Source organism: Melanotaenia boesemani, chromosome 4 (genome assembly GCF_017639745.1).
Source record: "Melanotaenia boesemani isolate fMelBoe1 chromosome 4, fMelBoe1.pri, whole genome shotgun sequence".
NCBI lineage: Eukaryota > Metazoa > Chordata > Actinopteri > Atheriniformes > Melanotaeniidae > Melanotaenia > Melanotaenia boesemani.
The window spans coordinates 10,241,473-10,267,765 of NC_055685.1; the positions used below are offsets into that span (position 1 = coordinate 10,241,473).

A 26,293-nucleotide genomic window follows, 5' to 3' on the forward strand; every position below is an offset into this window, starting at 1 on the left:
TGCAGACGCTGAAGTCCAAAGTTTAGTTTTTTTTTTTTAACTGTAAGTCAGCTCTGCTTAGGCCTATTACTTACAACCACAAGTGAGATGAAAAGATAGACTTTTAAACATGTTACCAAAACATGACGCACTGTACTGACAGCACGGATACAACAGATTGCTCATACTACCACCTTAAATAAACTGAAACGGCAGTAGCATCTTGCAAGTCCCATGTCATATTTACAAATTCACAACCAATTTCATCTCTCCCTTCAAGTCACTGCAGGTTTATCTGGTGTAGGTGTCCACTCATGCCTGGTTGTTAATAAAGTTCAGGTCCTACATTCTGGTCTAATGAAAAGCCATTTTGATTATACAGAACATCACTTGTCCCAGACTCTGCTGCTTCATCATTTATTCATCATTTGTGTTTAAAATTTTCGCTTCTCGCAGCTGCAGATTTATTTCACATCCCTTGGTGGGAACTTCTCCTAACCATCTCTAAGTTAAGGTGGGATAGTTTAATAAGGAGAAATCACCGAGCAAATATTTTATTGCAAAATGCAGAAAAGTAATAAAGAACATTTGGTGGTTAGACATCAAATGAGCAATTGAGGACTGGAGAATGTAAGGGATAAGAACAGTAACCCCTGTAGCCTAGATGCTGGTGGCCACAAGATTAGGAGATGGATGAGACAGTGGAGACTCATTGTAGCATTACAATAAAGAACAAGGGGTAAAAACATAGCAAAAAAAGATGATTAGAGGAGAGTAAAGTCTAGGTGGACTTACAGTACTTGTTTAGTGTCAGAAAGGGGAAATGAACAAAGACAATAGCCTAAATACAGTGTGGAGAGACGTTAAACAGGTCTACCTTACTGAACTTGTGCTTCAGCCTCATTTTCCAGGATTGTGCAATTTACTGCTGTAATAAACTGCAAAACAAGGCAATGTTTAAGGGTAAGCAAAAGATTGGAACAACTCTGCATCTTTTTTCTTTGTAGTTTAGAGAACCAGTAAGAAAACACAGTGCAGTTCTTTAGACATAGAAACCCCCAAAGTACGACATACAAGTAAATTCCAGTAATTCCAGTGTTTGAATTTATTTAGGACAACAGACCCCAAAACAGTAGTAGTGCAACTTGCAGTAGTAGCTGTAAAAAAAAAGTAACAAACAAAATAAGATGTGATTTCAATAAAAGATGAAACAAAAAACTCCACTCATGTTGGTCATATTGTCTTTGTTGTATAACTTTACAAGTTAAAGCCCAAATGTTGCATGTGAACTCAGAAAGATGTTTGGGTTTATTTTGCAAATATATCCAAATAAATATGGAATCCTGCTTCTTCAGACATGCCACAATCTAACAGGTGAAGACATCCATCTCCAGCTGGAGGGATGTTAAGTAGCAGAAGGAACAACAAATCAGATTTCTAGATGTGTTTTAGATTCCTAATGATAAATAATGAGGAGAATCTGGGGGTATGCTGGATTTAGGCCTAGTGGTTATGTGTCCAACACTTAAAACCAGCTTTTGAAGATAGAAGAACCAGAAACTTCTGTGGAAAACAATGCTGTCGTCTGTACAATTAAAGACATACAAATAAAATGACATAAAGCCAGCACTCAAGACGCATTCATAAATCTAATAAATAAATCCCCCCCAAAAAAAACACAAATTAAAAAGATGTACAGCAGATGTCTTACTATACAGGATCAATGTCAGGTAGCCACAACCTCGACTGTGAGAGAAACTCTTATGAGGTGAAAAAAAAAAAAATGGATCAAGAACACTTCAAGTACTGAAAAAAAGCCCATCCATGATCCATTCTGAAAATCACCTTTACCTAGTAGAGCAGCCAGTAGCTACTAATGAGTGTTTGATCATAATTTCCACCTACACAGAGGTGACGACTTCATGCACATTAGAGTCGCTTCCACCTTGCAGCTGCATCCTCCTGAGATCCAAGTCCTCCCTTTAAAAGGAAACATGTCTGCGTCTGCTGCTTACAGGTAAGAGAACATCATCCTCAGAGGTTCACAGGAACACAAACTCATCACTGCTTCTTCTGTTGTTACTCCTGCTCAGTTTGCCTGGAGGCAGGATGTGGGCTGCAGGTCCACTGTGGTTACTGCTGTGACCTTCAAGTCCGTAGTCCTGACTCTGCCCCTCCACAAAGGTAAAGATGGGGTACTTCTCCTTTGAAGACAAAAGAGCCTGGAGAGACAACAAAGCCCCGTCAAAAACAGAAGTACTGTCTCAAAATACTACAGAAAATATCATACACTACTCACACGAGTGCACATGTACAACGTTGTGTAAGAATTACTGACATCTAGTGGCAAACTTGGGCATAACAATGACTTTAAAGGCCAAGCACAGTTACCTGCGAGTTGATCCTGTGGCCTTAGGTGCAGTGATGACTGCACTACAGGTAACTACTTCAACATTGTGTGCATGTGTACTGTCTTCTTCTATGTGCCTTTAAAGGTGTTACTTATCCCAACCGGTGCTCTATAAAACAAAGCTGACTATTCTGTTTTAAAGCTCAGGAGGTTCTCACTTCACACACCAGAGATGTTTGACTATTCAGAGGCACCACAGTAACAGTAGTGGCCCAAATATGCCAATAGATATAACTGGCTCATTCTAAGAGAATAAAAACATAACATTTTTTAGTAAAGGAGTTAAATTCTAGTAGAAACTGTTTTTAACGATACATTACATTTTTCTGTCTTTTATTTGATTTTGTTACACACAGCTCTTTTAAAGGAGCACTACAGAAGTTTTGCAGATTTTCTCGTTAACGCACCCCCTATCAACGGCTAATTCGGCATCTATCTGGCATCATACTTGTACTGTAATCTCTCTCCAGCCAGTAAAAGACTGTCTTGACTCTTGTCTTGCTCTGTCCCTCTCCCCCCGCCCATCTTCCTCCCAATATGTCTTCTTGCGTTTTGCTGAATCAGCCATGGTATGTGTTCAAAACAGCTGGTGTGTTTACATCCACTTGCTAGAGTCATTTTCCTGGAAGAAAAAGTTGTGAAGTGTGTTTTTTTTTAGCCTCTTGATGCTGCTGGGCAGCGTCAGCTCCAGAGATGCACGTAACAGATGTCACAGTGTTATCCAACGCATAGTTTGTTAGCTTTTGTTTTAATGAAATGAAATGAAGAAATTACCTTTCTACTTAAATTTCATACATTCATGACATTAGTATAAACTTTTTCCTTTTCTGTAAATTTCCCACAAAATGGAATATTCCTAACTTAGTGAGTATATAGAAAATACCAGACAAACAAAACACACATATCCAAAGGAGTCCTTAAATAAGTTTTCAGCCAGTTCAGTCAAAAATGAATTAAATGTTTAGACTATTGAAAGCATGTAGGACTGTAACTCGAGATTTTGTTACTAAAGAAAGCTGTATAAATATTTAAAATTATATCAAGTTGCTTGCTGTTGCAGCTCGGTCAGTTTTTGTTTTGGTGAAGACGTTATTGCAGTGTTTATTAAAGGGTGGAACAAAGAATTTGTTAAAAAGGCAAAACAGGGATTGCAATCCTATATAGATTGATACTTATACTTATAATCAATTCTTTACTTCTAGATTTCATGACAAGCTGAGGCTGCAAATGATCACATTTCTGCATGAAAGACCAGAAAGTGTTTGACAATTTTGCCTTAATCCCAGAAACAACTGATAAAGAACATTTTCAAAAAATAAAAAAGTAAAATTAAATGAAATAATCTATAAACCAGCAGTCGCTAAAGTCTGACTGGAGTGCAAAGTTACAGTTTTCAAAGCCTCTTATCAAATGACTGATGCAGGTTTTAATCAGCTCAAGTTCAGCTCAGCTTCGATGGAAATAAAACACTCAGGTGTGCAGGCTAATTTCACCGAGGATGCTGTGGTTGGGGTAGCAAAGGACGCAACTCATATTGTCTTTACAGAGACACACGTCTATCTAGTACGCAGTATAATACCATCCCTCAAGGTTGTCCTGCCTATCCTCTGGGTAAGGATGCTGGATCTTTAGAGCACCGATGATAAACCTGTTTCTTCACACACCAGGGAAGGCTTTAAAGAGCTTATTTTAAGCTTTAAAATCCAGTTAATAAAAGCTTTTCTTAATGTAAAAACAACAAATCAGATGGATTTTCTCCACATTAAATGAAAGCATGTGAACCACATATGAATTTTTACCATAGTTTTTTTTTTTTTTTTAATTAAAAAGACAAAACAGCTTTGAGTTATATAAAAATGCTAACTACAGAAGCTCCTCTTATTTAACCAGCATCAACCATTTTCAGAGTTCAAGATAAAATAGACTTGAAGAAGATGCTGGAAAAGACAGATTTTGTGTGAAAGCAGAAGCTGCTTTTTTCTGCTTATTTCCGGTATTAACTGTTACTTAAATCTCAGCCACATTAAGTGGGATGAGGGCGTAAAAGCTCACCTTGCCAACTGCAGAGCAGAGAGACTCAAAGTCCTTCTTGTTCTTGGCGTAGAAGCCAATGGTACAGCTGGGATCCATGCGGTTGAAGGGCATCTTTTTAGGAGAGCTACAGTGAAATGACTGCAGAGCAGTAAAAAGAGTTGAGCAGCAAGAAGGTCAAAAGAGCCAAGTCAGTAAAATAACCATGTTATCTTTTATGATCTATACAGGCCAAACACTACTGATTGTTAAAAAAAAAAGCACACGATTTAAGTCCATCATGATGACAGAAGTGGAGAAATCTTCAGAAGAACAGGAGTGAGAGAAGTGGAGACATAAAAGCAAAACAAACCTCTAGTGAGAAGTTTGCTTGAGTGACATCGACAACCGGTTGACAGTAGTGAGGGTCTAGATATAGCAGCTGCTCATCTGCAAGACAACGAGGAATTAAATAATATCAGGGAGTCATGTAGCATCAGCTTATGATGCTACACTGACAATTTTATCTAAAAAAAACGTTCAAAGAAAAAGAAGAATAAGGTTCTCACCTTGAAAGCCAATGAAGTAGAGCGAATGCTTTGGTTTTCCTCCAATTATTCCAATGCAGCTATCCAGCTTTAAGATGTTCTGGAAACGATGCGGTTTCAATGTGAGACATGAGGCTGAAATCTTTAGTGGTAGTTAGAATGTGATATGAAGCAGTATCTACAGACCTTGACACATTCGATGTAAGACGGGTTGAGGGCCTCCCCTCCCAGCCGGACAGGCACCAGGATGATGACAGACTTCCAGGCTTGACTAGAAGGATCAGGGGGACTCTGGCCTAGAGATGGATTACAAAGACGTGCCACATCCTCTTTGTACACTGAAGAACACAGAAAGAAAACAGTTGAAATGGGTCAACAGGGTAAATTTCTTTAATCATGAAATGAAACAAAAAGCTAATCTGCCTTTTTTTTACCTGTGCAATCCTGAGCTACATATACAGCCAGGTTTTGCACCACAGATGTTTTGGCCACTGCTTTCCTAAAAAAAGAAGGGGGGGGGAGAGAAAAAAAAAGAAAAACTTAATCACCCCAAGAATGTTTAACCTCTCCAATTATGTAAAAAATTTCACAAAATAACACAGCCGTGAATGATAAAAGTATACCTCTTTCAACATGGAGCCCTCACCGTAATATGTGTGCTACTATGGAGGGGCCGTACCAGTCACCGGCCTTCTTCCCTGAACCTTTGCCTATTTCCACCAACTGGTGGACACCAAAAGGAGCAGGAGGTTGATCCCCAAACCAGGTGACAAGCTTGTGGTGGATGGGCTCTGACTGACGGTCCCTCGCGGACTCAGGCCTTTTTTTCTGGCTGCATCTGGGTGCCTGGCTGTTTGACACAGATTTCTCAGGGGTGTTGGTTCCTCGTGGAGACCCAAACGAGGGGATGGGAACCCCTCCAGCTCGTACGGGAGAACGTGGACGGAAGACCTCAAAGTCCACATCAGTTAGTTGCTGAGCATCTGGCCAAGCCCAATCTACAGAGCAGATAAAAGTTGGATAAACTATCAAGCCAGCCATTTATCTTCAATTCTGAGCTTTCAGCAGTGAGAGCAGACACTTTATAGACATCCCCCCGTGAAAATCACATTAAGACCTTTTTGACAATTTCATAGGAAATACTTTGTATGATAGGACAAATACAAGTGCTTGCAGTGTAGTCACGGCTGACTTGCATCTTGCAGCTGCAGTCTACCAACAACAGTCTCCAAATCAGTGACAAGCCTTTAAATTTGGCACGATATTGGAACAGACTGACATTGCCATTTTTTTTCTAACCTGCAATATATATGAAAAAATACAGGAATTCTCAACAGGTGGCTTGACTAGCACTTTCTGTTGCACTCCTGCCATCTTGTTGACAATTAACTGGCATTGATCTCACTTCTTTTTGTGACAAATATGGTTTTTGTCTGTATTTTAGAGTCTGTTGTCACTGCTAATACTCCACCATCTGACAGCTCTGTTTGCCCTGCATTTCTCGTACAGGAAAGGCAGCTTGAGAAAGAAAGTTGTGTGATGGTATAACATATTGTAATAACATATAAGCGAGCTGTTCATTTCTTTTAAAACCATCTTTGGAAACAACATAACTGGTCTTTAGATTGGTAAAAAGTGATTGCTTTCTGTCGTTTAGAGCCTTTCTTATATGGTGTAATACTTGCAAAGGCTTCTGAAATGTTTTTTGTTGTTGTTGTTTTGCACGTCACTCAGATCTGGCTTTGCATCCATCGAACTGACACTGTGTGGTTCCAACATAAATGGTCAAACAAATTTGTTGCGTTATCTCTCATTGTGGCAACAGGTGCAAGGCACAGAACGTGTGTTAGATCATTTTTATCGTCCTTGGAGCCGAAATAATTCCAGATAACTGATGCTGGTTTTGTCTTTGTTTTCTGTGATTTTCTCTTGTTCGTTGCTCATTTTTCAACGTTACCAGCAACTCATTCACTTCATGTGCAGGGGTGTGGTCTGCTTCGGCAAATTGATCAAGAACAATAGTAACTGATGTATCGCTGCACGCAGTGTGTGTCAGGTACCTTTCAAATGAGATGAGAACACGCAGAGTTAATTCGCCTCCAACATCGCAGAACCTGCAATGTGACTATTGCGCACATGTGCATTGTGATAACGATGCTCAAATGATATATTCTGCAGCTCTAGCTGGCAGTGTGGGATAATATAAAAATTTTAGAGCTGTTCTTTCCCCATTACTTTTTATCAACAACATCAACAGTGCAGTTTAACTTACACTGAACTGTCTGTGGAGTGTCACGCATCATGTACATCAGCATTCTAGTGTATGAACATGCCTGACTTGAAATACACATCTGGAGAGTTTTGTAGAGAGATGGTTCAGATTCAGCATGTGTCAGAATATATTTGATTGTTCCATGATGAAGCACAATGACTAAAGCAACTAGTAAATTTTACTGGCCATTTATTTACTCTGGAGTGAAGGTGATGGATGGCTCCTGCTGACGTTGGCTCTGCCCGGCTGTGTGCCTGAGCATCCTGCACACTTGCCAGCTAAGCAATCTAAGACACTTAACTTATCCTAAAATATACCAATTCTGATAGAATTGGGCTCTATTGTGAATTTAATATACAGTATTATTATTTTTCTCTCACCAAGGTTCAGGTGAGTTAGCTAACTGGATTTTCCACAAATAAATGCTCAATTAGGAAATTACTATTATTATTATTTTTGTTTTTGTTTTGTCTTCTGGGAAATCAACAGAAAAAGAGTGAGATAAAGTGGTTAGGTAAGAAGATGGACAGACAGGTGTTAATAAAATAATAAAAAGGCAGCTTCTACCCAGATTCACTGATTTAAAAATGTTTTCAGATAATTACATAATAATAAAGCATAGCTGGCCCATATTTTGTCCATTACCAATTTATTTGTGATCTTTAATAAGCTTTAAGTAGCTTTCGTGGGCTGAAACATTCACACTCTTGTCACTGTGTTAAAAAAGAAATCACTGAAAATGCTGTATTTGTCTCTATGTGTGAATAAACTAAACTAAAAATTAATCAGTGTATTGAAATAAAAATTGAAATTACAGCATATGAATGCATTATATTTTGGTAGAGGTGTTGAAAGAGGAGAAAATTAAAAGAACAAAGAGAGAAATGAGCGACAGACAGGAGGGAAAATGCACCCAAAGGATTAAACTGAAGACAGTAACCCAGAAAAAATTACTTAAAATTAGACTTAAAATTAGGAAAATGTCTTAATTTTATGCCTAAATATTCATCAATGAGTATAATGATTTTTTTTTTTTTAATTCATAAATAAAGATTAATATCCCTAGACAACATGCTTACTTTTACCAATCTTTGCAGTTTCAGTTGTTGAGGTTTTTATATCATATTCTAACATTATAACATATTCTGACATTTTATATTGTGGATTTCATACAAACAGTAGAACTTAACAATGAAAACATATGATTTGGGATTGAGGAGTCTGTTCCCCAGTAAAACTTTGTAGCTTGTAACTCTGTTGCAAGCCAAAAGTCCTGTCAACTTGCAGGGTGGGGTTTACTTATCAAGGGCAGGCTATCAGGAACAGTTTATCTAACAACAGCATATTATTTACTGTACGCTCAAGTGTAACTTTCATATAAGCACTTGTTTTATGTCAGCTCAGTGTGAGAGTCTATACAAATGCCTTGCTATCCCTCTGAAGCAGGGAGGTGAGGCCAGTCTCATTTACATATTCATAGATCTAAGAATATTGCACAAGGCTGAAGTGGATTTGCTCCAGATCCAGGACATAAAGGAATCATTTTATTAAACAAATGTCTAAATAGGTATTAATAAACCAAACATATTATAAATAGAATTTAAAAAAGAGGTTGCACTAAAAGGAATAAAGACAGAACCGAAGGAAAGAAAAAGGAAACAGTAGTTATTAAGGGTGTGTGGCTGAAACTAAAGGACATCTTATCTTAGAAATATGCAACTAAACAAACTCACTAGATTTATGTCAGATTGTAAGATATATTTATATCTGACAGCACAGATGTAAAAAAGAGGAACCAAGCAAAGGGAGGATTAAAAGGTTGTCAGGTAATATTTCTTGGTTTTCAATTTTGTTATGCAGACAAAAAACATGCAAGTGAGTAAAAACTCTTTTTTTTTTTAAAACTAAATTAATAAGCCTCTCAGTCTGTGCACACACAAAAAAATAGATCTCTAAATTTAAACAGTAAAATTGTAAGACCCAAACCTCGGGGCATCAAATGGACCACAAGCCCCTGAGCCAGCAGCATCTGGCCACTGCGCAGCATGCAGCCCCAGCCACAGTCCGTGGTCCAGGTGGAGCCTTCAAGTTGAGGAAACTCTCTCCTGTAGGTCAGCCAGATCCTGGACACAAAAGCCAGATGGAATCGCTCTACCTCATCTGAGAGAGAGGGAGATAAAGGGATGGCAGAGGTAAGACATAAAAAAGCCAAAGCTGGAACTCTTCCACAGTTTCTTTACTTTAAGATGATGCTCCTCTCTTTATTTGTGTCAACCAAACAAGCTTTTAAGGTTACTAGGGTTTCCCCCTTGTGGATAACCCAAACACACATCAATGCAACATTTCTGTTCAGCTCTTCTCAATGTATTTCCTCTCTAAAGAGAAGATAAAGCTTTTACCAAGTCAAGACAGTATTTATAAGAAGCACTGCTCCATTTACCTTCACTGTTAAGCAGGTAAGAGTGCCCCAGGACAGTGACAGGTGAAATCTTGTTGAAAGAGGTTTTAGACTTTACAGTCCAACCTGCAGAAAGAGGAGCAAAGTTTAGAAAAAGATTCACAAAGCAGGACTCTTCGCAGCCATAGAGCTGTACATAAATAACATGATTTAATTTCAGAGACTTACCATATTTGACATTGTTCCAAGCTGACATCAGTTTGGCTTTGAGTCTGTCCATCTCATCAGGTTCGCCGGCTGCCTCTCTGCTGGCATCTTGAATTTGTGGCGGCCTGAGTCCAAAGCTGCCCTGTCGTTCCAGGTGCTGCTGCCTTCGGCCCTCCACCTGCTCATCCAGCATCACTACCCCTACGTACTGTGCTGCACTGGGGGAAACCGGGTTCATGCTTCTGAGTCCTCAGAGGTAGACTCTGGTGCTCCTCATTGCAACACACAACTAATGTGAGAAAGAAAAAGGAGGAAAACAATAAAGCTGGGTAAATCAATAACTGCTCATGCATTTTCAAGTGTAAGAAAAAACACTTTTCACACACTACCTGAAACACTATAACTTATTAAACTCAATACTTGCATGTGTCTAGACCTAATATTCTACTGTATTCCACTGTCTGTCTATTATGTGAAAATGATTCCTATCTGAATGGAGTCCAAGAACATTGTGTCTCTGAGGTTATTAAGATTATTCTTTTTGGTTTAAATGTGTCTTCATCCTCTGCATCTCAGAATTTGATTAATATGTTTTGAACTTTGTTTGCTATCTTAACTTTAAAGGCTTGCAAATCTACTAAATTGTTGTTTTAAAATAGAAAAAAGATTACTGAGATAGGTGCTAACCAAGTTGAGAAAAGATATTAGAAATAAACTTGAAGATTATGCTTTCTGTGCTGTGTGATTGTAGATGAAAATACAAATTTAGTGATTTTTTCCCCACAGAAACCTAAACTTACATGAAAACTGTGTGTAATCTCTCTAAAATCTGTTTATTACCTTGTCAAGATGAAAAATGCATTTGATATTAGAGATAAGGAGGCAATGATTCAGATGATTTAGGCTATATTTATGACAAGGGGGGGAAAGTTATTTTGTTCCCCAGCTGGTTTTCCCCTCACATGTGTGAATTATGTTTATTTTTGCACATTTGCCTTGTAGTGTGTATAATAGTCAAAAATACATTGGATGCTCTCATGTCTGAAAGTCCTATCGCCTTGAATAAACGTAAAATTACTAAATAAACCAGGAACTGGAATTTCAGTTACTGGTTTCATGGTGCATGATACGCACAAAGATTTTTCTATCCTGCCCTGAAACTGATGAGTAAGAGTTTCAATAAGGAACAAGCTACAGTGAAGTAGTTTATTCTACGGATGAAAACCTTTAAGTGAAAGGAAAAAAAATCCCACAGATTGCATATCATGTGATTGCATTGGACAACCGGTAAGTCGGGCTTTTTCAACGCCCAGGAAAGTCATCTGATTATGATCATTCATCATAACTGCAGGTCAAACCGTTTAACATCTAATACAACTGCACTGCTTCCTGCAGAAAATATGAGCACTGTGATCATTTAAATGTATTCCCTCTTTGGATCTGTCATCTATATAACTAATAAACGTATCCACAGTAGCATCGATGGACCAGCACGGTCACTCTAAGTTAAGCCTTACTCAAAACCTCGATACCTAGATAGCTTCGCCTTCATTTGAAGATTCACTGCTAAGAAACTACGTACCTTTTGTAAAAGTATGTTAAGCAGGTCGGTTCCTTGTCGCCGGTTCAAACATTTTGGCTATTTCCTTTTGACTTCTGGTAATAGCTTGCAGACTGAGCTAATTTTAGGACTAGCCCCGGTGTGAGCTTGACCACACTCACGCTCCTCCGACCAAAACACGGTTGATGTCAGTATGGTATGAGCCTTTCCATTAGACACACAGTGTGAACTGTACACTGTTTAAATAAAAACAAAAAAGCCTTTACGATGTGGGCTTGTTATCCCGATCAGCTATCGTTTTTAGCGTCAGCCTGTCACAGCATTAACTTCCTGTTGTCCTTTCCGGCTGCTACATGATTGGCCGACGTAATCGATGCGAGAAAGCTGATTGGATAACTTCTGTAATAATTGACATTCGCAGTTCTTTGCTGGCTAGTGTTAACTATTGTAGTTATGTAAGCTGTAACGTAGACTTTATTTACAATACAAACGTGCAGCGGTGCTCCAACTTTCTTTCTTTCTTTCTTTCTTTCTTTCTTTCTTTCTTTCTTTCTTTCTTTCTTTCTTTCTTTCTTTCTTATTAAAGTTTAGTCTGTTACCCAAAAGGCCTCGTCAGTTCCAACTTACTTATGTGGAGTTTCAGGTTATATATTGTTTGAACACGCACAATTTCAGAGTTGTTGGGGTCACTTTTATGTGACCTGCTGATTTTGTGGGCTATCTATGTCATCACTTACCTTTAAGTTGCTTACCTGCTGCACTAACATGTGGGATGTTTTCATCAGAAGATCGAAGGTGCAAAACATGGGGAGGAGAGTAAATGTCCTCTGTTCATTTATTTATTTTTTCAGTTAATTTAAGTGAGGTTTAACTTTTACTCACTAGGGCAAGGGAAAATTAAAAAGATTACACATTGAGAAAGCCTTTCAAATGTGCGGATACACAAAAAGGGCCTTTGTTAAGTAAGCTTATAAATCTGGGGGGAAAAAACAAACAAACAATAAAAAATTATAAAAAAAAATAAAAACAATACAGCATAAAACCAAGGGGAACAAGCAGAATAAAACTACTTTTTCATATGTGACAGGGGTGTCTTAGTAACTTGCAGTCCCTCAGTATTAATGTTTTTTTTAACTGTTGTGTACATATGCTAGACATGAAAGGTTAAAGTCCTTTGTGTTAAATGCAAAAAGAAGAAGAAGAAAAAAAAAACACTTTCAAATACTTTGTCTTTACCTTCCTCTCCAGACAATTTCACAACCATTTGTACCTAAAATGTTGTGACCAAAACATCTTACAAGGTGGTCAGGTAGGTAAACAACCCACAGGGACAATGACCTAAGTTTCCCACAGGATGGACAGGTGGGTCAGTGAAACAAGTGACCTCAATGATTCTTAAAGTGGACATCCCAGTCAGTTAGAACTGAAAAAACCTTCAGATGAGAGGTAAAACTCTTTAACAACCCAAAAAACAAGTGCAGTTGCCTTTTATACAACTACTAACAAATACAGACAGACTGTTAAGGGCCACTGTAGGCACTTAAAAGACAAAAGGTCAAGATATGATTTTATTTTCACCTTTCACCGTGATAATGTAGCATTTTTAGACTTTTTTTTTCTCATTTTGGTTATTTTTGCATGTTTAAGATAACGTCCATACCACTTTGGTTGCTTTGCATCTCTTTAATGCCTTAATAAGAATGAAATGTCAGAAAAATGTTTTGCTTATTTGCATGAAGGGTTTAGTTAGATTTTGCAGCCAGTGGCCACCCTGAAGTTAAGAATGAAGCTACAGAGCATAATCTCATATGTAAGCACAAAATACCCAAGTATTCTTCTCAAGGTACTGCATCTCACTTTATGTGAAAATATTGTACTTTTTGGACTACTATTACTTGTTGGTAAGTAAAACAGCTATAATTTACTGCTTTACCAAAAATTGCATCAATTTGTAAAATAGTTAATGCTACAATGCAAATTCATCCATTCATTTTCTGTCATTAAGACCAATTCAAGGCTGCAGGGAAGCTGCAGCCTATCCCAGCAGTTAACAGGCAAGAAGCAGTGTAAACCCTGGACCGGTCAGCTGTCTACTGCAGGGCCAACGCAGAGAGACAAAACAAACAAACAAACAAACAAACAAAAAACACTCATGTGCACTCCTAGGGAGAATTTAGAGTGACCAATTGAACTAACATGCATGTTTTTGGATGGTGGGAGGAAGGCAGAGTACCTGGAGGGAACCAACTCAGACAGAGGGAGAACATGCAATCTTCACATAGAAAAGCTACAGCTGGATCATTCCAAAGAGATAATCATGTTCATCCTGAAAGTGTTTATTTTCTTTTTTTTTTTAAAGGAAAGCCTGAAACTTTTAAAATATGTGTTATATACCAATTTCATTTACTCTTCCCCAATAACATGTATGCTAATATTTACACACCTTAAAAAGTCTCACAAGTGTTCTATTTACTATGACTGAAAGCATTCACATAGACCCTTCTGGCTGCTAAGATATACTCCCAGGTAACTGAATGATGTTAGAAAGAATTGAACATGGATAATGTTCCATATACTGCATAAGCTGAGGCTTCTGCCCCCACCTTTGGTTGTGACCTGGTTGTGACCTTTCATTCATTCATTCATTCATTCATTCATTCCATTATAGGTATGCAATTTCTGAGCAGAGGCCTTCCCACGGGGCACAGGGCTCAAAGGGTTAAAGAGGGTGTACTTTCTTATTTACAGTTGTATGTGGTTCATGAATATCAAATTGCCTGTACATTAAATCCAAATAAAACATTTACTGTGAAAATGTGAATGAAAATGCAGGACAACAGACGACAGCCAAAAAAAAAAAAAAAAAAAAAAAACACTTCGAGACGGCGAGTTTTGGAGCAAATCTCAGAAACTTTAATCCACATTCTGCACTTCAGGTGTCTGCGTTTGACTCACATCTAACACAAACAAAAAACCCCTGTGATACAACTAAATACACTTGAGTGACTAGAGAAGTGTGGAATGTTTTATACTCGGACCTATGGTTGTTTGCAGAATTCAGATTTGATAGTGATTAATCACTCAGAAGCAAAACAATTAAATCATTTTTTCCTTTTTAAGTAAAGTGCATATATACTACTGTCTTTGTCAGTCACAAAACATAAAAATAGAAAAAGAAATGTTCAAACATGTAACACTAGACACCACTGAGTGGGAAAAGACCTGAATGTGGATGCAAGAAGCTGTAAAAGGTGAGTTTGTTTAGTTACTTGGTGATTAGAGCTGACCTGATGACTCCATTTTTACATCAAGATATAAGAAGTACTCCTTCCTGTCAATATTATCTATAAGACGGTCTATTTAAAAATGCAATACCTATTTTCAAAGATATAATTAACAGTCACGTGAAGAACACAACAGAAATAAATTTGTTTCAAGTGTTCATTTGATAAGTACTGCAAATATTAAGTATTAAAAACATAAATGCAGATTCAGTAACCCTATGGCTAATAACATCCATATTGTAGTAAACCAGTGGTCTCAGCTTCATTAAACAAAATGAATAAAATATGTTCAACACAGGTCACTGTGAGCCACCAGAGGGCAGTAGAGCACTACGTTGAATGAAAAAAGAACTCTGGCTAACGCATGTACTACATGTGACATGCTTTTTATACTAATGACAGATGAGATGAAAACATTGATTACAGCAAGTACAACGGCTCTGGTAAGACAACAGGCAGCTGCCCCCACCAAAAACTGTACACAGAGTCCAAAATGATGGGAGCAGAGGCTGAAGAACAAGCTGGAACATTAATGTCAGATATTTGTTGTGCAGACTGAACCACGAGTAAAAAAGGTTTGGAATTAAAAAACACATTTTAGTCCTCTACCTTCATTTCTAATTTACATGCCACAGCTGCTGGCTGAATCCTGTCTTTAGCATTTGTGGAACCTGGTTTATTTAAACTAAACAAAAGTGACATTTAACAAGTAAATCTGGATTAAAGGAACAGTGTGCAACAATTACTGACATCTAGTGGTCAAGTTGGAATTAGCGACCATCTCAATTGTTGTCCACCCCACGATCTAACAACAAACTGCATCTGCATGGTAAATTACATAAAGGCTAAATTACCTGACAAGCAACTTCATAAAAGCTTTGTTCTTCATCAGCAATTTTCAAGCCACACCATTGTTTTTTTTTTTTTTTTTAAAGTTTGCTGCTTTTGTCCAACCTTAAAGGTATTATGTGTAAGAATTACTAACATCTACTGGTAAAGATGGAGAGAGAAATGGTTTCAAATACCGAGCACAGCTGTGAATGGACGGTGGCCATCAGTGGCCAAAATTCTTTCAGGTAACTACTTTAACATTGTATGCATGTGTACTGTCTTCTTCTGTGTCTTTTGAAGCATTACTTATCCCAAACGGTGCTCTAGCACCTATCAAACAAAGCCAGTACTGCAGTTTTAAAACTCACACAAAGACACCATTGTAAAAATGGTTGCTGAAATTTGGTGGCTATACTGTCTGTGGACCCACAGCAAAGAAGAAAATAAAAACATTAACAGTAACTTTAGTAATTAGGTACCAAATTAATGAAATATTAAAATGTTGTTACTGACCTTCAATTTGCTTACACGCTGCACCTTTAAATCACCATTCTTTTTTATGTTTTGCTTCTTAGGAAGGTTGATACACACCTCATGCTTGTTCCTGCTTCACATAATAACTATGATCCTCAATTTTTTAACTATGTGCTCTCAAAAATCACAAATTCTGAATACCCTTCTTCTACATGGCTTACATCATGGTCAAATGGACGTCCTCCAGTGCCGAAGGACCCGCTGACATTCTATCGAGTGATTAGATACCATTTTCATATATTCTTTTATAATACAACCCTTTAAAAATGGATTTCTGTTCTTGTTACACACTGTAACTTTGAATCAACATCCTTTGTGGACATGTCCATACCCACACAGCTCTAAATGATTTGCATAAGGTTATGTACATTTGATAGTTAAGAACTATAAGAAAGTGATGATGACCAGTGAGTGAGGAAGATAATTGTTTTTCCAGTATTTATCAGCAGTATGACTGAGGTTACCGGCTGAGTCACCATTATCATGTCCCTCGGAGTTTTACATAAGTCATTCTGACATGCGTACTTCTAACAATCTTTCAGATTAAACCTACATTGCTACATCCATGCCTGCCTGACTGACAGCACTCCAGGTTGCTGTGTATGTGCTGTTATGCCTTTCCACACCATTCTCACAAAAGCCACCTGCATTGTATTCATATTGATCAAACTACAAAGGGTTTCCTTCATGTTAGCAAAATCAGTTATTAGTTATTACAGGATTCTAAATGCAAATTTCCAAGCTGTTTTTATGTCATAATCAACCATGACGGTCCCCTGAAAAGATGCAGACATGTTCACAGCCTTCTAAACTTAATCATAATTGTGTCCCAATTCATGGAATACAACAGGGGTATGGGATTAAAATGCATGGAAATTTGTTGCTGACACTGCTGCCTCCTGTGGCAATTCAAGTGTTTTCAAGTGTATTTCTGCAGTCAGAGGCGAAGGGAGAAAAGGGCTATGGTGGCCTTCCTGCAAGAGAGAGATAAGCCTTTAACCGGAGCTCCGGCTTTCCCGCTTTCTTCTTCAGTGGGATGCAGCTTTCAAGAACCTTCAGACTCTCGCACAGAGTCCCATGTGACAAGCTGAGCTAGATAGGTCTGAAATCAGCATCAGCTGACTGAACCCTTGCTTTGTCTTCATCTGGCCATGAGAAAGTAAACTGGGGGATAAGGAGTAAAAAAGCTTCCTCGTTCCTCTTTTACAACGTAGCCAAACTGATGCTGTGTGTGTACAGTGTTTTACAAACATAACAACTGAACTGTTTCAGTGTCCCAGTTGAAAAGCGGTAAGAAAAAAAGAGGTTTGGTTGGAAAATAGTGACACGTTTTGGTATTCACAGTATTCAGCATCTTTTGATCAGTAAAGCACTTTTTCACCTTCTTGGAACTATTATACATGTACAGTAGATACCACATGACATGCGTTCACATTGACCCACACATATACATCTGATAAAGTGTTTCACGTTACATTATTACGAGTCTTCTCAATAAATAATTCATAATAGAAAATCAACAGTTAATGCACCTTTATATTTGATTTTTTCTAAATCCTGGTTTTAAGTTAGAATCAGTTAATGATTTGAATCAATAAATAACACTTTATAGACTCTGAAACTGGAATGTGCATCGTTTTTAAGTGCTTGTCCTCTGTTTCATTGTTTTTCAATAAAAAAAGGCATCTTTTTATGTTTTTTTTTTTTTCTGAAGTCTAATTTAAAGACCGATGGGGTCACATTTTTGGAAAGCTGCTACCAGCTGCAGTTTTCTCAAATGGTGAACCAGCGGGACTTTGGGTAACCACAGCAGCGCTGGAAACTGCTCGAGCTCCAGCAGGAGTGTCAGACTTTCCCGCTACACTGCTCTGCTTCTCCTCTGATGCCTTAGTCTGCTGGTCTTTGCTCTTTGCCCCCTCCTGAGAACCAAGCTTTATTGGCCCGAGGACATTTTTGGCCACGGTGGTCAGCTGGCTGACGAAGCTTGTCTTGTCGCCGGGGGAGACAGGTCGCGACTTGCAGAGGGAAGGTCCGCAGAGGGAAGGTGTGACTGCTGTCGGAGAGGGTGAAGGAGAGGGCGAATGCTCCTCCACCACTTCCAGGCGACATTTGTCCTCCCAGTCAAGGGTCCCCCGGTAGCAGTTGACAGAACCCAGGCCCTGCCTCACTTTGCTCAGTGAGATCGGTCCTCCGTGTGGAGGCACCACAGGAGCTAGGACCCGAGCTGGAAGTTTGGGACTTTTGGAGCCGAGGTCTGGAGTCCTTGAGTCATTGCTGTCAGCCTTTCTCAGGCTTTCCCCCATACTTGATGATTTAAATGCTTTGTTTATGCTCAGAGGAGCTCCTGTCACTGTTTTGTTGATTCCCGAGGTTTTATCCGGAGCAGACGCGCTCTTGCAGAAGGCAACACCCTGTAAACCAGACCTAATTTTGTTGTCTCCTTCCTGCTTTGGCTCAGGTTTGCCCTGAAACTGCTGCTGCTGGGAATCCTTACCAGTAGATGACACACTTTTGGCAGCCTTGGCTTCTAGTTGTCTTGTTGGTATGTCTGCCTGACTCTGGGAGATCTTCTCTGGTCCCTTCTGTCCCTCTGAGCCTCCTGTGGTTTTGACAGGTGTGCCAGGAATTATAGATTTAGTGGTTTCTGTACTTAGTCTGGAGCTTTGTGAGTTCATGTTAATTTCACTTGAATGAGGTTTTCTAGCTAAGTATAACTGTGATCCCGTTCCTCCAACTCGGCTCGTCCCAGTCTCCCTCTCTGGGTCCCTTCCTCTCTCCCTCTCTTCCCTCTCTCTTCCAGCCAGCAGGGTTTCCCTGCTGAGTGGAGACTCCTGTCTCCCGAGTCTCCTCACAGGCTTCAGCATACCGGTCTCCGGGGCAGTTGAGGATGATGGCAGGGGTGGAGGATTAGGAGGCAAATTTTCCCCCTCTGTCTCCAGAAGGCTCTGGAGCCCAAGCTCACAGAGGAATGCATCCTTGCGGTACTCAGAGTGCTGCACTTCCAGGCTGTGCTTCCTCAGCGGACCTCCAAGCCCTCCCGTAGAACTGGACTGGGTCAAAGGCGAGCCCAACTTCTCTGCTGACTGCACCCGTTTGAGGAGAGGCGATCGTGGGGGCTCTGCGCTCTTTGGCCTGGGACGCACCACTGGGGGTGAGGAATGGAGCTTGGCAGGGAAGGACTGGGTGGTGTTAGAACTCCCTACAGTGTGGCCTGGTAAGGGTGGAGGGGAAGACTGGGTTGGTGAGGGGGTGTGGGCTAACGGGGACAGTGGGATGTTCCCAGCAGACTTACAACGGGCAGAGCGATACTGGCGGTGAAGTTTTGGGGAGAGGCCATGCAGGGAGCTGGGCCTCATGTGCTGAGATGGAGAAGGGGAGTTTGGAGTGCTGGAGGCGGGAGAGCTGCTCTGGGAAGAAGCACCTGAAGAAATCAGAGAACATCAGTGGTGTTGTTAGGGATTAACTGAGGGAAAAAAACATACTCTTTTATTTAAAAGTTAAATAGTTGTTATACCAAAGCTGATGTTGTTGAGAACTTAGTTTATCTTTGTTCTGTATATAGTATTTTGCATAAAATAGTTTAATTTTACCCTCATTCTTGTCCCTTATCTATAACGCTGCTGTAAAACTGCAATTTAGCAGTCTGGGATCAATAAAGTACATCTAATTCTGAAAACTATTTTTAGGAGTATTTTTTTATTTCCAGCATCATACCCAGGTATGCGGGTTCAGGGGTGGAGCGGTAGCCCTGAGTTGGGGATCGGGCAGATAAGCTGTGAGTTGGGGAGCCAGGAAGACTCTCACTGGAGGACAGAGAGCGATTCAAAGACGACAGACTGCGGCTGGTGTGGAGCAGATTGGACTGTTTCGTGATTTTACGGAATAAAGGACTGCGCTTCTTACTGCAAGATAAACAAAGGAAGGAAAAAGAAGAAATAAAGGGTTGAAGTTGGACTGACATACTGTATGCTGAAACAGTTTACATGAATTTATTATAAATTGTTGTCATTTTGTGCATTCATGAATCACAAGTTCATCTGAGACATCTTTAACATCTAAGTGGTGCAGGAGTGTAAGCTCCCACCTGTCCTGACTGTCTTTGCCCATCGTCCTCTTGTTTCGTCTTGCCATCTTACACTTGTAGCTTGCCTTACGGGCCGGGCCCACTTTAATGGAGGTGTTTTCAAAAGGCGTGGTTGTCACTGTCACCTTGTTGCCACTCTGCACAGATGAAATGCATAAAATTGCATTAATCAATTTACTTACATCTCACCTTCATTTATTTATAACATCAATAATATGTAAACAAGATCAATCAAGCTTACCTTCAGGATAAGCTCTACCACTTCAGTGTGGACCAGTCCATGGACGGGTTCTCCGTTGACGTGAGTGATGAGGTCACCAGCACATAGGCCAGCTTCCTGGGCAGGGCCACCCTCTTCCACATGCTGCCAGTCGACACAAAGTAGGACAAAACATTATCCTAAACATCACAGTAAAAACAAGTTTAAGATGCACTTTGAATAAGAAATAAAAAATTAAGAATAGCTGAAAAAGAGCACAACAGTGACTTTCATAACTAGAGGTTTCAATTATATAAACGGGATTATTGTCCTTACTGCTTCCTTAAAGAGGCATTACAGAATTTTAGCCATTTTCTTAGTGACACGCCTGCTATTGACAGCTTATTCAGCATCCATCTTGCATCCTACCTGTACTGTGAGCTCTCTCCAGCCAAACACTACATCATGTTATACTATAGTGTTTAGTGAATCATACTTATTTTATTACTGCTATACTTATTTATTTATCCTACATTACTTCGTTACTTGCTTGATTTCTCTTTACTGTACTTATGCCCTTTTTGTACAGCAGCTTGTTTTATTTGACCTGTTCCTTGTGTTTCTTGATAACTACTACGTGTGCTACCAATTGCCCCTCTGGGACAAATACAGTTTTTTTAATTGAATTGAAACAAGTCCGAAAACAAGTCTGGAAGTTTCAAGGTCGGAAAGTTACAGAGTGCTTCTTTAAAAATATAATAATGTATCTCTCTAAAAAATTATCCATTTTAAGTTGAGTCTGAAACTAAGTGTAGTACACTAAAGATTATATACAAGAAAATATCTAAAAATGTCCAAAATGTAAGTTAAACTTGAGAAAAAAACATGTCTTAAGGAGCATATGTGTTGGTACTTCTTTGCTAAGCTTCCCCATAATTTTTTTAATAGTTCACTGACTCCCAATTGATCTCAACTTTATTATGGTGTGCACAAGCTGTACAGTACACTTATATGGAGCTGTGGAGTTAGCTGCAGTGTAACAACATATTCAAACAAATAATAAAAAAAAAATCATATATACCGGACTTGTCAATGAAAGCTTCTTACCCAAACAATGTGATGCACGCTGTAGATATCACTGTCGCCAATGTAGACCCTGATGGCCCTGAGAGTAAAGCCATACTTCTTCCCAGAGCGGTGGATGGTGATGGGGGAGCGCAGCACACTGACAGCAGGGAAGAAATCTCTGCTGGGTGAGGAGTCACGCGACGACGGATTGGAGGAGAAAGAGTGCGGGGACATGGGGCTGGCCAGTGGAGAAAACCCACCATGCTGTTCCACTGGAAGCAGAGAGTGGAAGGTCAGAGATGATATATCAAAGCGTGATTTTTCTGTATTTTTTTAAGGATTTAACTCGCTTCCGCCTCTCACCTGATGGTATGATGACAGACAGAGCTGTGGCCGAGGCTGACTTGATGACTTTGTTGCCTGGTCTGGAGTTCCGCTTCTCTCCATCACCAGACAAATGGTGGTGGCGTGCCCTGCGGAGGACCAGGTCATTCGTGGCCCGGGGCCCAAGAGGGTCATACAAAGGAGTCATCACATCACGACTAGCTGCTGCAGGACCTGGGGATAATGTGGTGATGGCTGAGGTTACGATTGGAGTCTCTCCTGGTCTAGGGGATTTGTCTATGAGGAGTTAGAATAATGTTGAAATTACAGATTAATTCAAAGTGGCATTAGATGTGAGAACTGTAATGATAACAATCAGCAGTAGCAATCTTATTAGTTGTTAGAGACTTTTTGCTTTCTGTACTACCCTCTCATTGATTTCCTCCTAACCTGCCAACTCACCTGCTCCATTGATCTCCTTCAGACTGGCCCTCTGCTCCAGCAGGCTTGGTGAGGGAACAGTGGTCCCATCTAGAGAGGTCCCTCGGATCTTTATGGGGTTCTGACGAGTCAGGAAATCCGACTCACCTTCGAGAGGTGAGGCAAAGCGATGTGTATCCATTAAAGCTGAAAAGCGGCGCCTGGCACCCAGAGGAGGGCTGGCATCTCCTTCTGAGTAAAGAGACTCTGAACAGGACAGGCGCTTCCTGCAAGAGAAGGATCCAAACACGGTCATATGAGATAAGAAAACAGCATCATCTTAAGTGTGACATAAACAGAAAGTGGGGCTGACGCTGCTTGGAATGTTATAATTCCGATTTATAATCTATACCTCCTAAAGATTGGGGTGAAGCAGAGTTATGTAAAGCAATGATAATCAGTTTATGCTGTTTAGTCTTCAACAAGATTTCAGTAATATTGTGCTTTGCATGGGATATAATAATAGCCCCTTTTGGTTTTCAGGTTAAAAATCTGATGTGTTTTCTTTTATGGTTAAAGCGCTATTGATGGTCCAAATAAAAAACATTTATTGAGAAATGAAGAATTTCTTAAATGGCATAAAACAGGGCTACCCCCTATCCCAATTTATTTCTGCTCCAACACACCTGACTCATTGTGCTGAAATTCATAGGCTATTGGATCAATTTAATGCGAGTTAGGTGTGTGAGAGCAGGGACACATTGAAAACCTGCAGGACTGCAGCCCTCGTAGGATCGAATTGATTAACCCCGATATAAAAGTGCAATCTGTAATTTGATCATTCGTTTGCCCTTTTTACTAACAAGTAAAAAAAAGTGATTTGCAGTATTATCTGACCAAAGATAAAAAAAAAAACACATAATTGGAGTTTTGCAATAAATCTGAGATGAGCTTAGTGGTGCTTCCAGCCAAAGTAGATATGTGGCTTTCTATTTGTGTAGTATAGCTTTAGGCTGGATTTCTGGAATAAGTAGTGGTTTACGCTGAGTGAAATTAGTTTCCCGAGGTACTCCTGAGTCCATGTAGCAATTTTAATTATGATGCCATGACAGTTATTCACGCACATTTACAGTAACAGTGCTTTCCATCCTTGGCCTTCACACACTGAAATTCCCCAGACTCCATGAATCTTTTCACAATATTATGCACTGTAGATGCTGGAAGACCAAAAGTTTGTGAAATCTTGCATTGAGATCCTTTTATTTTTATCATTTATTTTTTAACTGACTGAAGAATATCTGATCACATTTGGTACTAATTGGTGGGCCACCGTCCATCCTTGCTTTGCATTTTTAAGATTTTGGTGAGTGCTCTTTTTTACCCAATCCTGACACCCTCACCAGTAATGTAAATCTCTTCCTTGTCCTCCAGAACGTTATTACACATATATTTAAACTTTGTTCTTTGTCTGTTTTGTTTTTTATGTGTGTTTACATTTGTTTCTTTACATTGTCTATATACAATGAAGTTGGTCAGTGAAGATCATGAAAATTGTGGCTGTATCTTTTCATGGTTTTATTGCTTTTTAGAAAATTTACAGACTTTTTGGAAATTTGTTTTTTTAATCAAACCACATTTCACAAACAACAAGAAAACAACAAGCAACTTGTTGTGTTTTTCAGATCATACAAAATGACATTTCAGTACCGATTAAAAAAGTGGAAGCACTCATTTAAAATAAATTGGTTTCTGTGTAAAAGGTCCTAGCTTATTGCTTGTTTTTAATCAAAAGTGAGAATTAATTATGTAAATACACAAAAGTGTGTATGGAAAAGGGAAAATAAACTCTTAGAAAATTGCCATCTGAACTCTAACATAATTTACTTAAGTACAACAACAATCCATTTCACTGTTTCATTCTTACAAAGACAGTCAAGGAAAAAAAGTTTTTAAAAGCTCCCATTTAAAGTTGCCCACAACTCACATCTCAGGGGATCCAGTTCTCCAGCTCTTGTCCCTCATGCTGAAGCTGCCCAGGCTCTCCCTCTTGGTCACCTTGTCCTCCCTTGGGCCCTTGTGCTCCCGACGTGACACTGAGGTTGTGGCTTTCTGCTCCAGCTGAGAAAGATGTTCCATGCTGCTGTACACCTGCAGGGAATCAATCAGTGTTTGATCTGTTAGCTTTTGTTAATGATGTAGCTGCTGAGAGGGGATGCAAACATTTGCTTCTTTGCTGCCATTGATTCTATTACCTATTTGTTAGGCTACACTAACACATGAACATCAAACCAAAATGTTGCAGATTTAGCTTGATTTGTGTGTCTCTTTATGTTAAAATGCCTGAAAAAAATCTATTTTAATGCTCGCACCTCGAAAGATTCAGCCTTTAAAACAAACACTGAAGCTTTTAGTGAAAAAAAAAGTTCCTCAAAGTCTTCCAAATATTTCCCTGATGAGCAACATATAATTTCTTTGCACAATATATCAGCTATTGATATATCTATTTCAATTTAAACATACAAATATCTGTCTTAGCTTTCACAGCCCATTGGTGCTGTGCATGAACAAGTACAAAAGAACGTGTTCATTGTGAAGATGTTAATTTTTCTGTGAACGCTGAGCTAAACGAAATTTTTTTGATTTATTTGCAAATAAAGATCTTGAAAGTGAAGTCATTACTTGAGTTACTGTTACAGTCACAGCCTACATTTTCCTGGCTCTACACATACTTCACACCTGCTGTTACACATGTTTCACCATGCTACCCATAATGCATTGTGCACTCTAGCACAAGAAACCAGCAACGATCAGCAACATGTACATGTATTTATATACATATATATGTGTGTGTGTGTGTGGTGCCTATAGGACTATACTGAAAATTACTGAAAAAGCAGCCAATGTCGAGAGTAAATCTTTGAAAGAGCTTCAGAAAGCCTTGAGAAATATTGCTTTATTAAGAAAATCATTTTTTCATTCAAAAGAGACTTTTCAGGACTTTTTCACAGCACTGTGTAACTTAAACTCCCTGCCCTCTAATTCAATTCAAAGCCATTTTCCTTTATATAAGTTTCTTTCTTTGTGTATACAAAGGGAAATAACCTGAATCTAACCATCACGTGACATAAAACATCCCACTAAATATAAGAGATCATAATAGATGTGGTCTACTGCACTGGAGAGCATAACGTCACCTTACATTCATGTGAGCATTAACATGTGCACAGAGACATGCACTCTGTAAGGCTCTCATTATGTGCAGGGTAGCATTATGTGGGAGAAAACAACTTGAGCTGTTTTAAAGGAAGTCTAAGGAATATTTAGCAATGCACCATGGAAACAAGTATAACCTGAAGACCAAGCCTTCTTCTTAGGTGAAAACAAAACAGAACTGACAGCCAGGTAGTTACCTAATTTATTTAATTTAATTTGGGAAGCATCTTAAAGCACATAATTGATTCTGTTATAATGAGTAGCAACACTAGTAGCCCTCAGAGGCTCAGAGAGAAAGTACAGCAGAGGCTACGTTTATGGGGGTATTTCTTTTTCTTTAATCAAGAGCGTAATTGTTCGATTTGAGAGCAAGATTTCTTGTTTTCACGCTCAAATATCATTTTGCTCTCTCTAAAAAAATTCTGCTCTCACACTCAAAAAGTCCCTTCTTGCACTCAAGCATATCGTTCCTCCTTTCAAAACTCTGCTGCTCCACTTCTCAAGTTTAGTGTTGCAGGTTAAAATCTCCTGCACTCAAGCTTGGCCTCTTTCCCTCACACTCTGACACAGTCTCTACCCTCTCAAAACCTGTGCTCTCAGATATTTTTCCTCTCTTTTGGGTTGCTGAACAAATACAGAACAATTACCCTCCTGATTGAAGAGAGGGAAATGCTCCCATACTTTTGCAACCATCTTTTCATGGAAGAAAAAGCGAAAACTGCACCAAGGCTGAAATTTTACAGCTGCAAAATCTTTATGGCTTTTTATTGAACCTCTGAGTGAAGCTTGTGCAGCAAAGTCTATGCAAATTTTCAAGACAATTTCTTTTAACTCTCAGTGTACACATCTGTTTTACATTTCTACATCTTCAACTTAAACTGTTCATCTGTTTTATCTGGTAAAGCCTTTTAGGAGAATGATAGAACCTGTGCATAATCATGCATTATGTAA

General features: G+C 39.2%; 2 protein-coding genes across 6 annotated transcripts in view; both read right to left on the bottom strand.

The window, feature by feature from the left end:
* Window positions 1-517: 517 nt before the first annotated feature.
* On the bottom strand, window positions 518-11,729 carry atg4da (autophagy related 4D, cysteine peptidase a). The gene is made up of 11 exons (XM_041982527.1): window positions 11,407-11,729; window positions 9,846-10,113; window positions 9,660-9,743; window positions 9,206-9,379; window positions 5,594-5,945; window positions 5,382-5,446; window positions 5,134-5,285; window positions 4,969-5,047; window positions 4,773-4,849; window positions 4,442-4,561; window positions 518-2,201 (listed from the first exon to the last, which is right to left on the bottom strand). Exons 2-11 carry the CDS (start codon window positions 10,060-10,062, stop codon window positions 2,022-2,024), a joined length of 1,500 nt encoding a protein of 499 aa, XP_041838461.1. The 5' UTR covers window positions 10,063-10,113; window positions 11,407-11,729; the 3' UTR covers window positions 518-2,021.
* Window positions 11,730-15,027: 3,298 nt separating this feature from the next.
* The window catches only part of mast1a (microtubule associated serine/threonine kinase 1a), a 115,136-nt gene continuing 103,870 nt past the window's right edge, over window positions 15,028-26,293 (bottom strand). For 4 of the 5 annotated variants that reach the window (XM_041982521.1, XM_041982522.1, XM_041982523.1 and 1 more), the window contains 8 exons: window positions 24,114-24,277; window positions 22,172-22,416; window positions 21,749-22,006; window positions 21,425-21,657; window positions 20,360-20,482; window positions 20,119-20,255; window positions 19,749-19,936; window positions 15,028-19,455 (listed from right to left, as the gene is read on the bottom strand). In XM_041982521.1, coding sequence (XP_041838455.1) covers window positions 17,771-19,455; window positions 19,749-19,936; window positions 20,119-20,255; window positions 20,360-20,482; window positions 21,425-21,657; window positions 21,749-22,006; window positions 22,172-22,416; window positions 24,114-24,277 — 3,033 coding nt within the window. In that variant the 3' untranslated portion in view covers window positions 15,028-17,770. The remainder of the gene's footprint in view (window positions 19,456-19,748; window positions 19,937-20,118; window positions 20,256-20,359; window positions 20,483-21,424; window positions 21,658-21,748; window positions 22,007-22,171; window positions 22,417-24,113; window positions 24,278-26,293) is intronic. The other variant, XM_041982524.1, reaches the window with a different exon arrangement.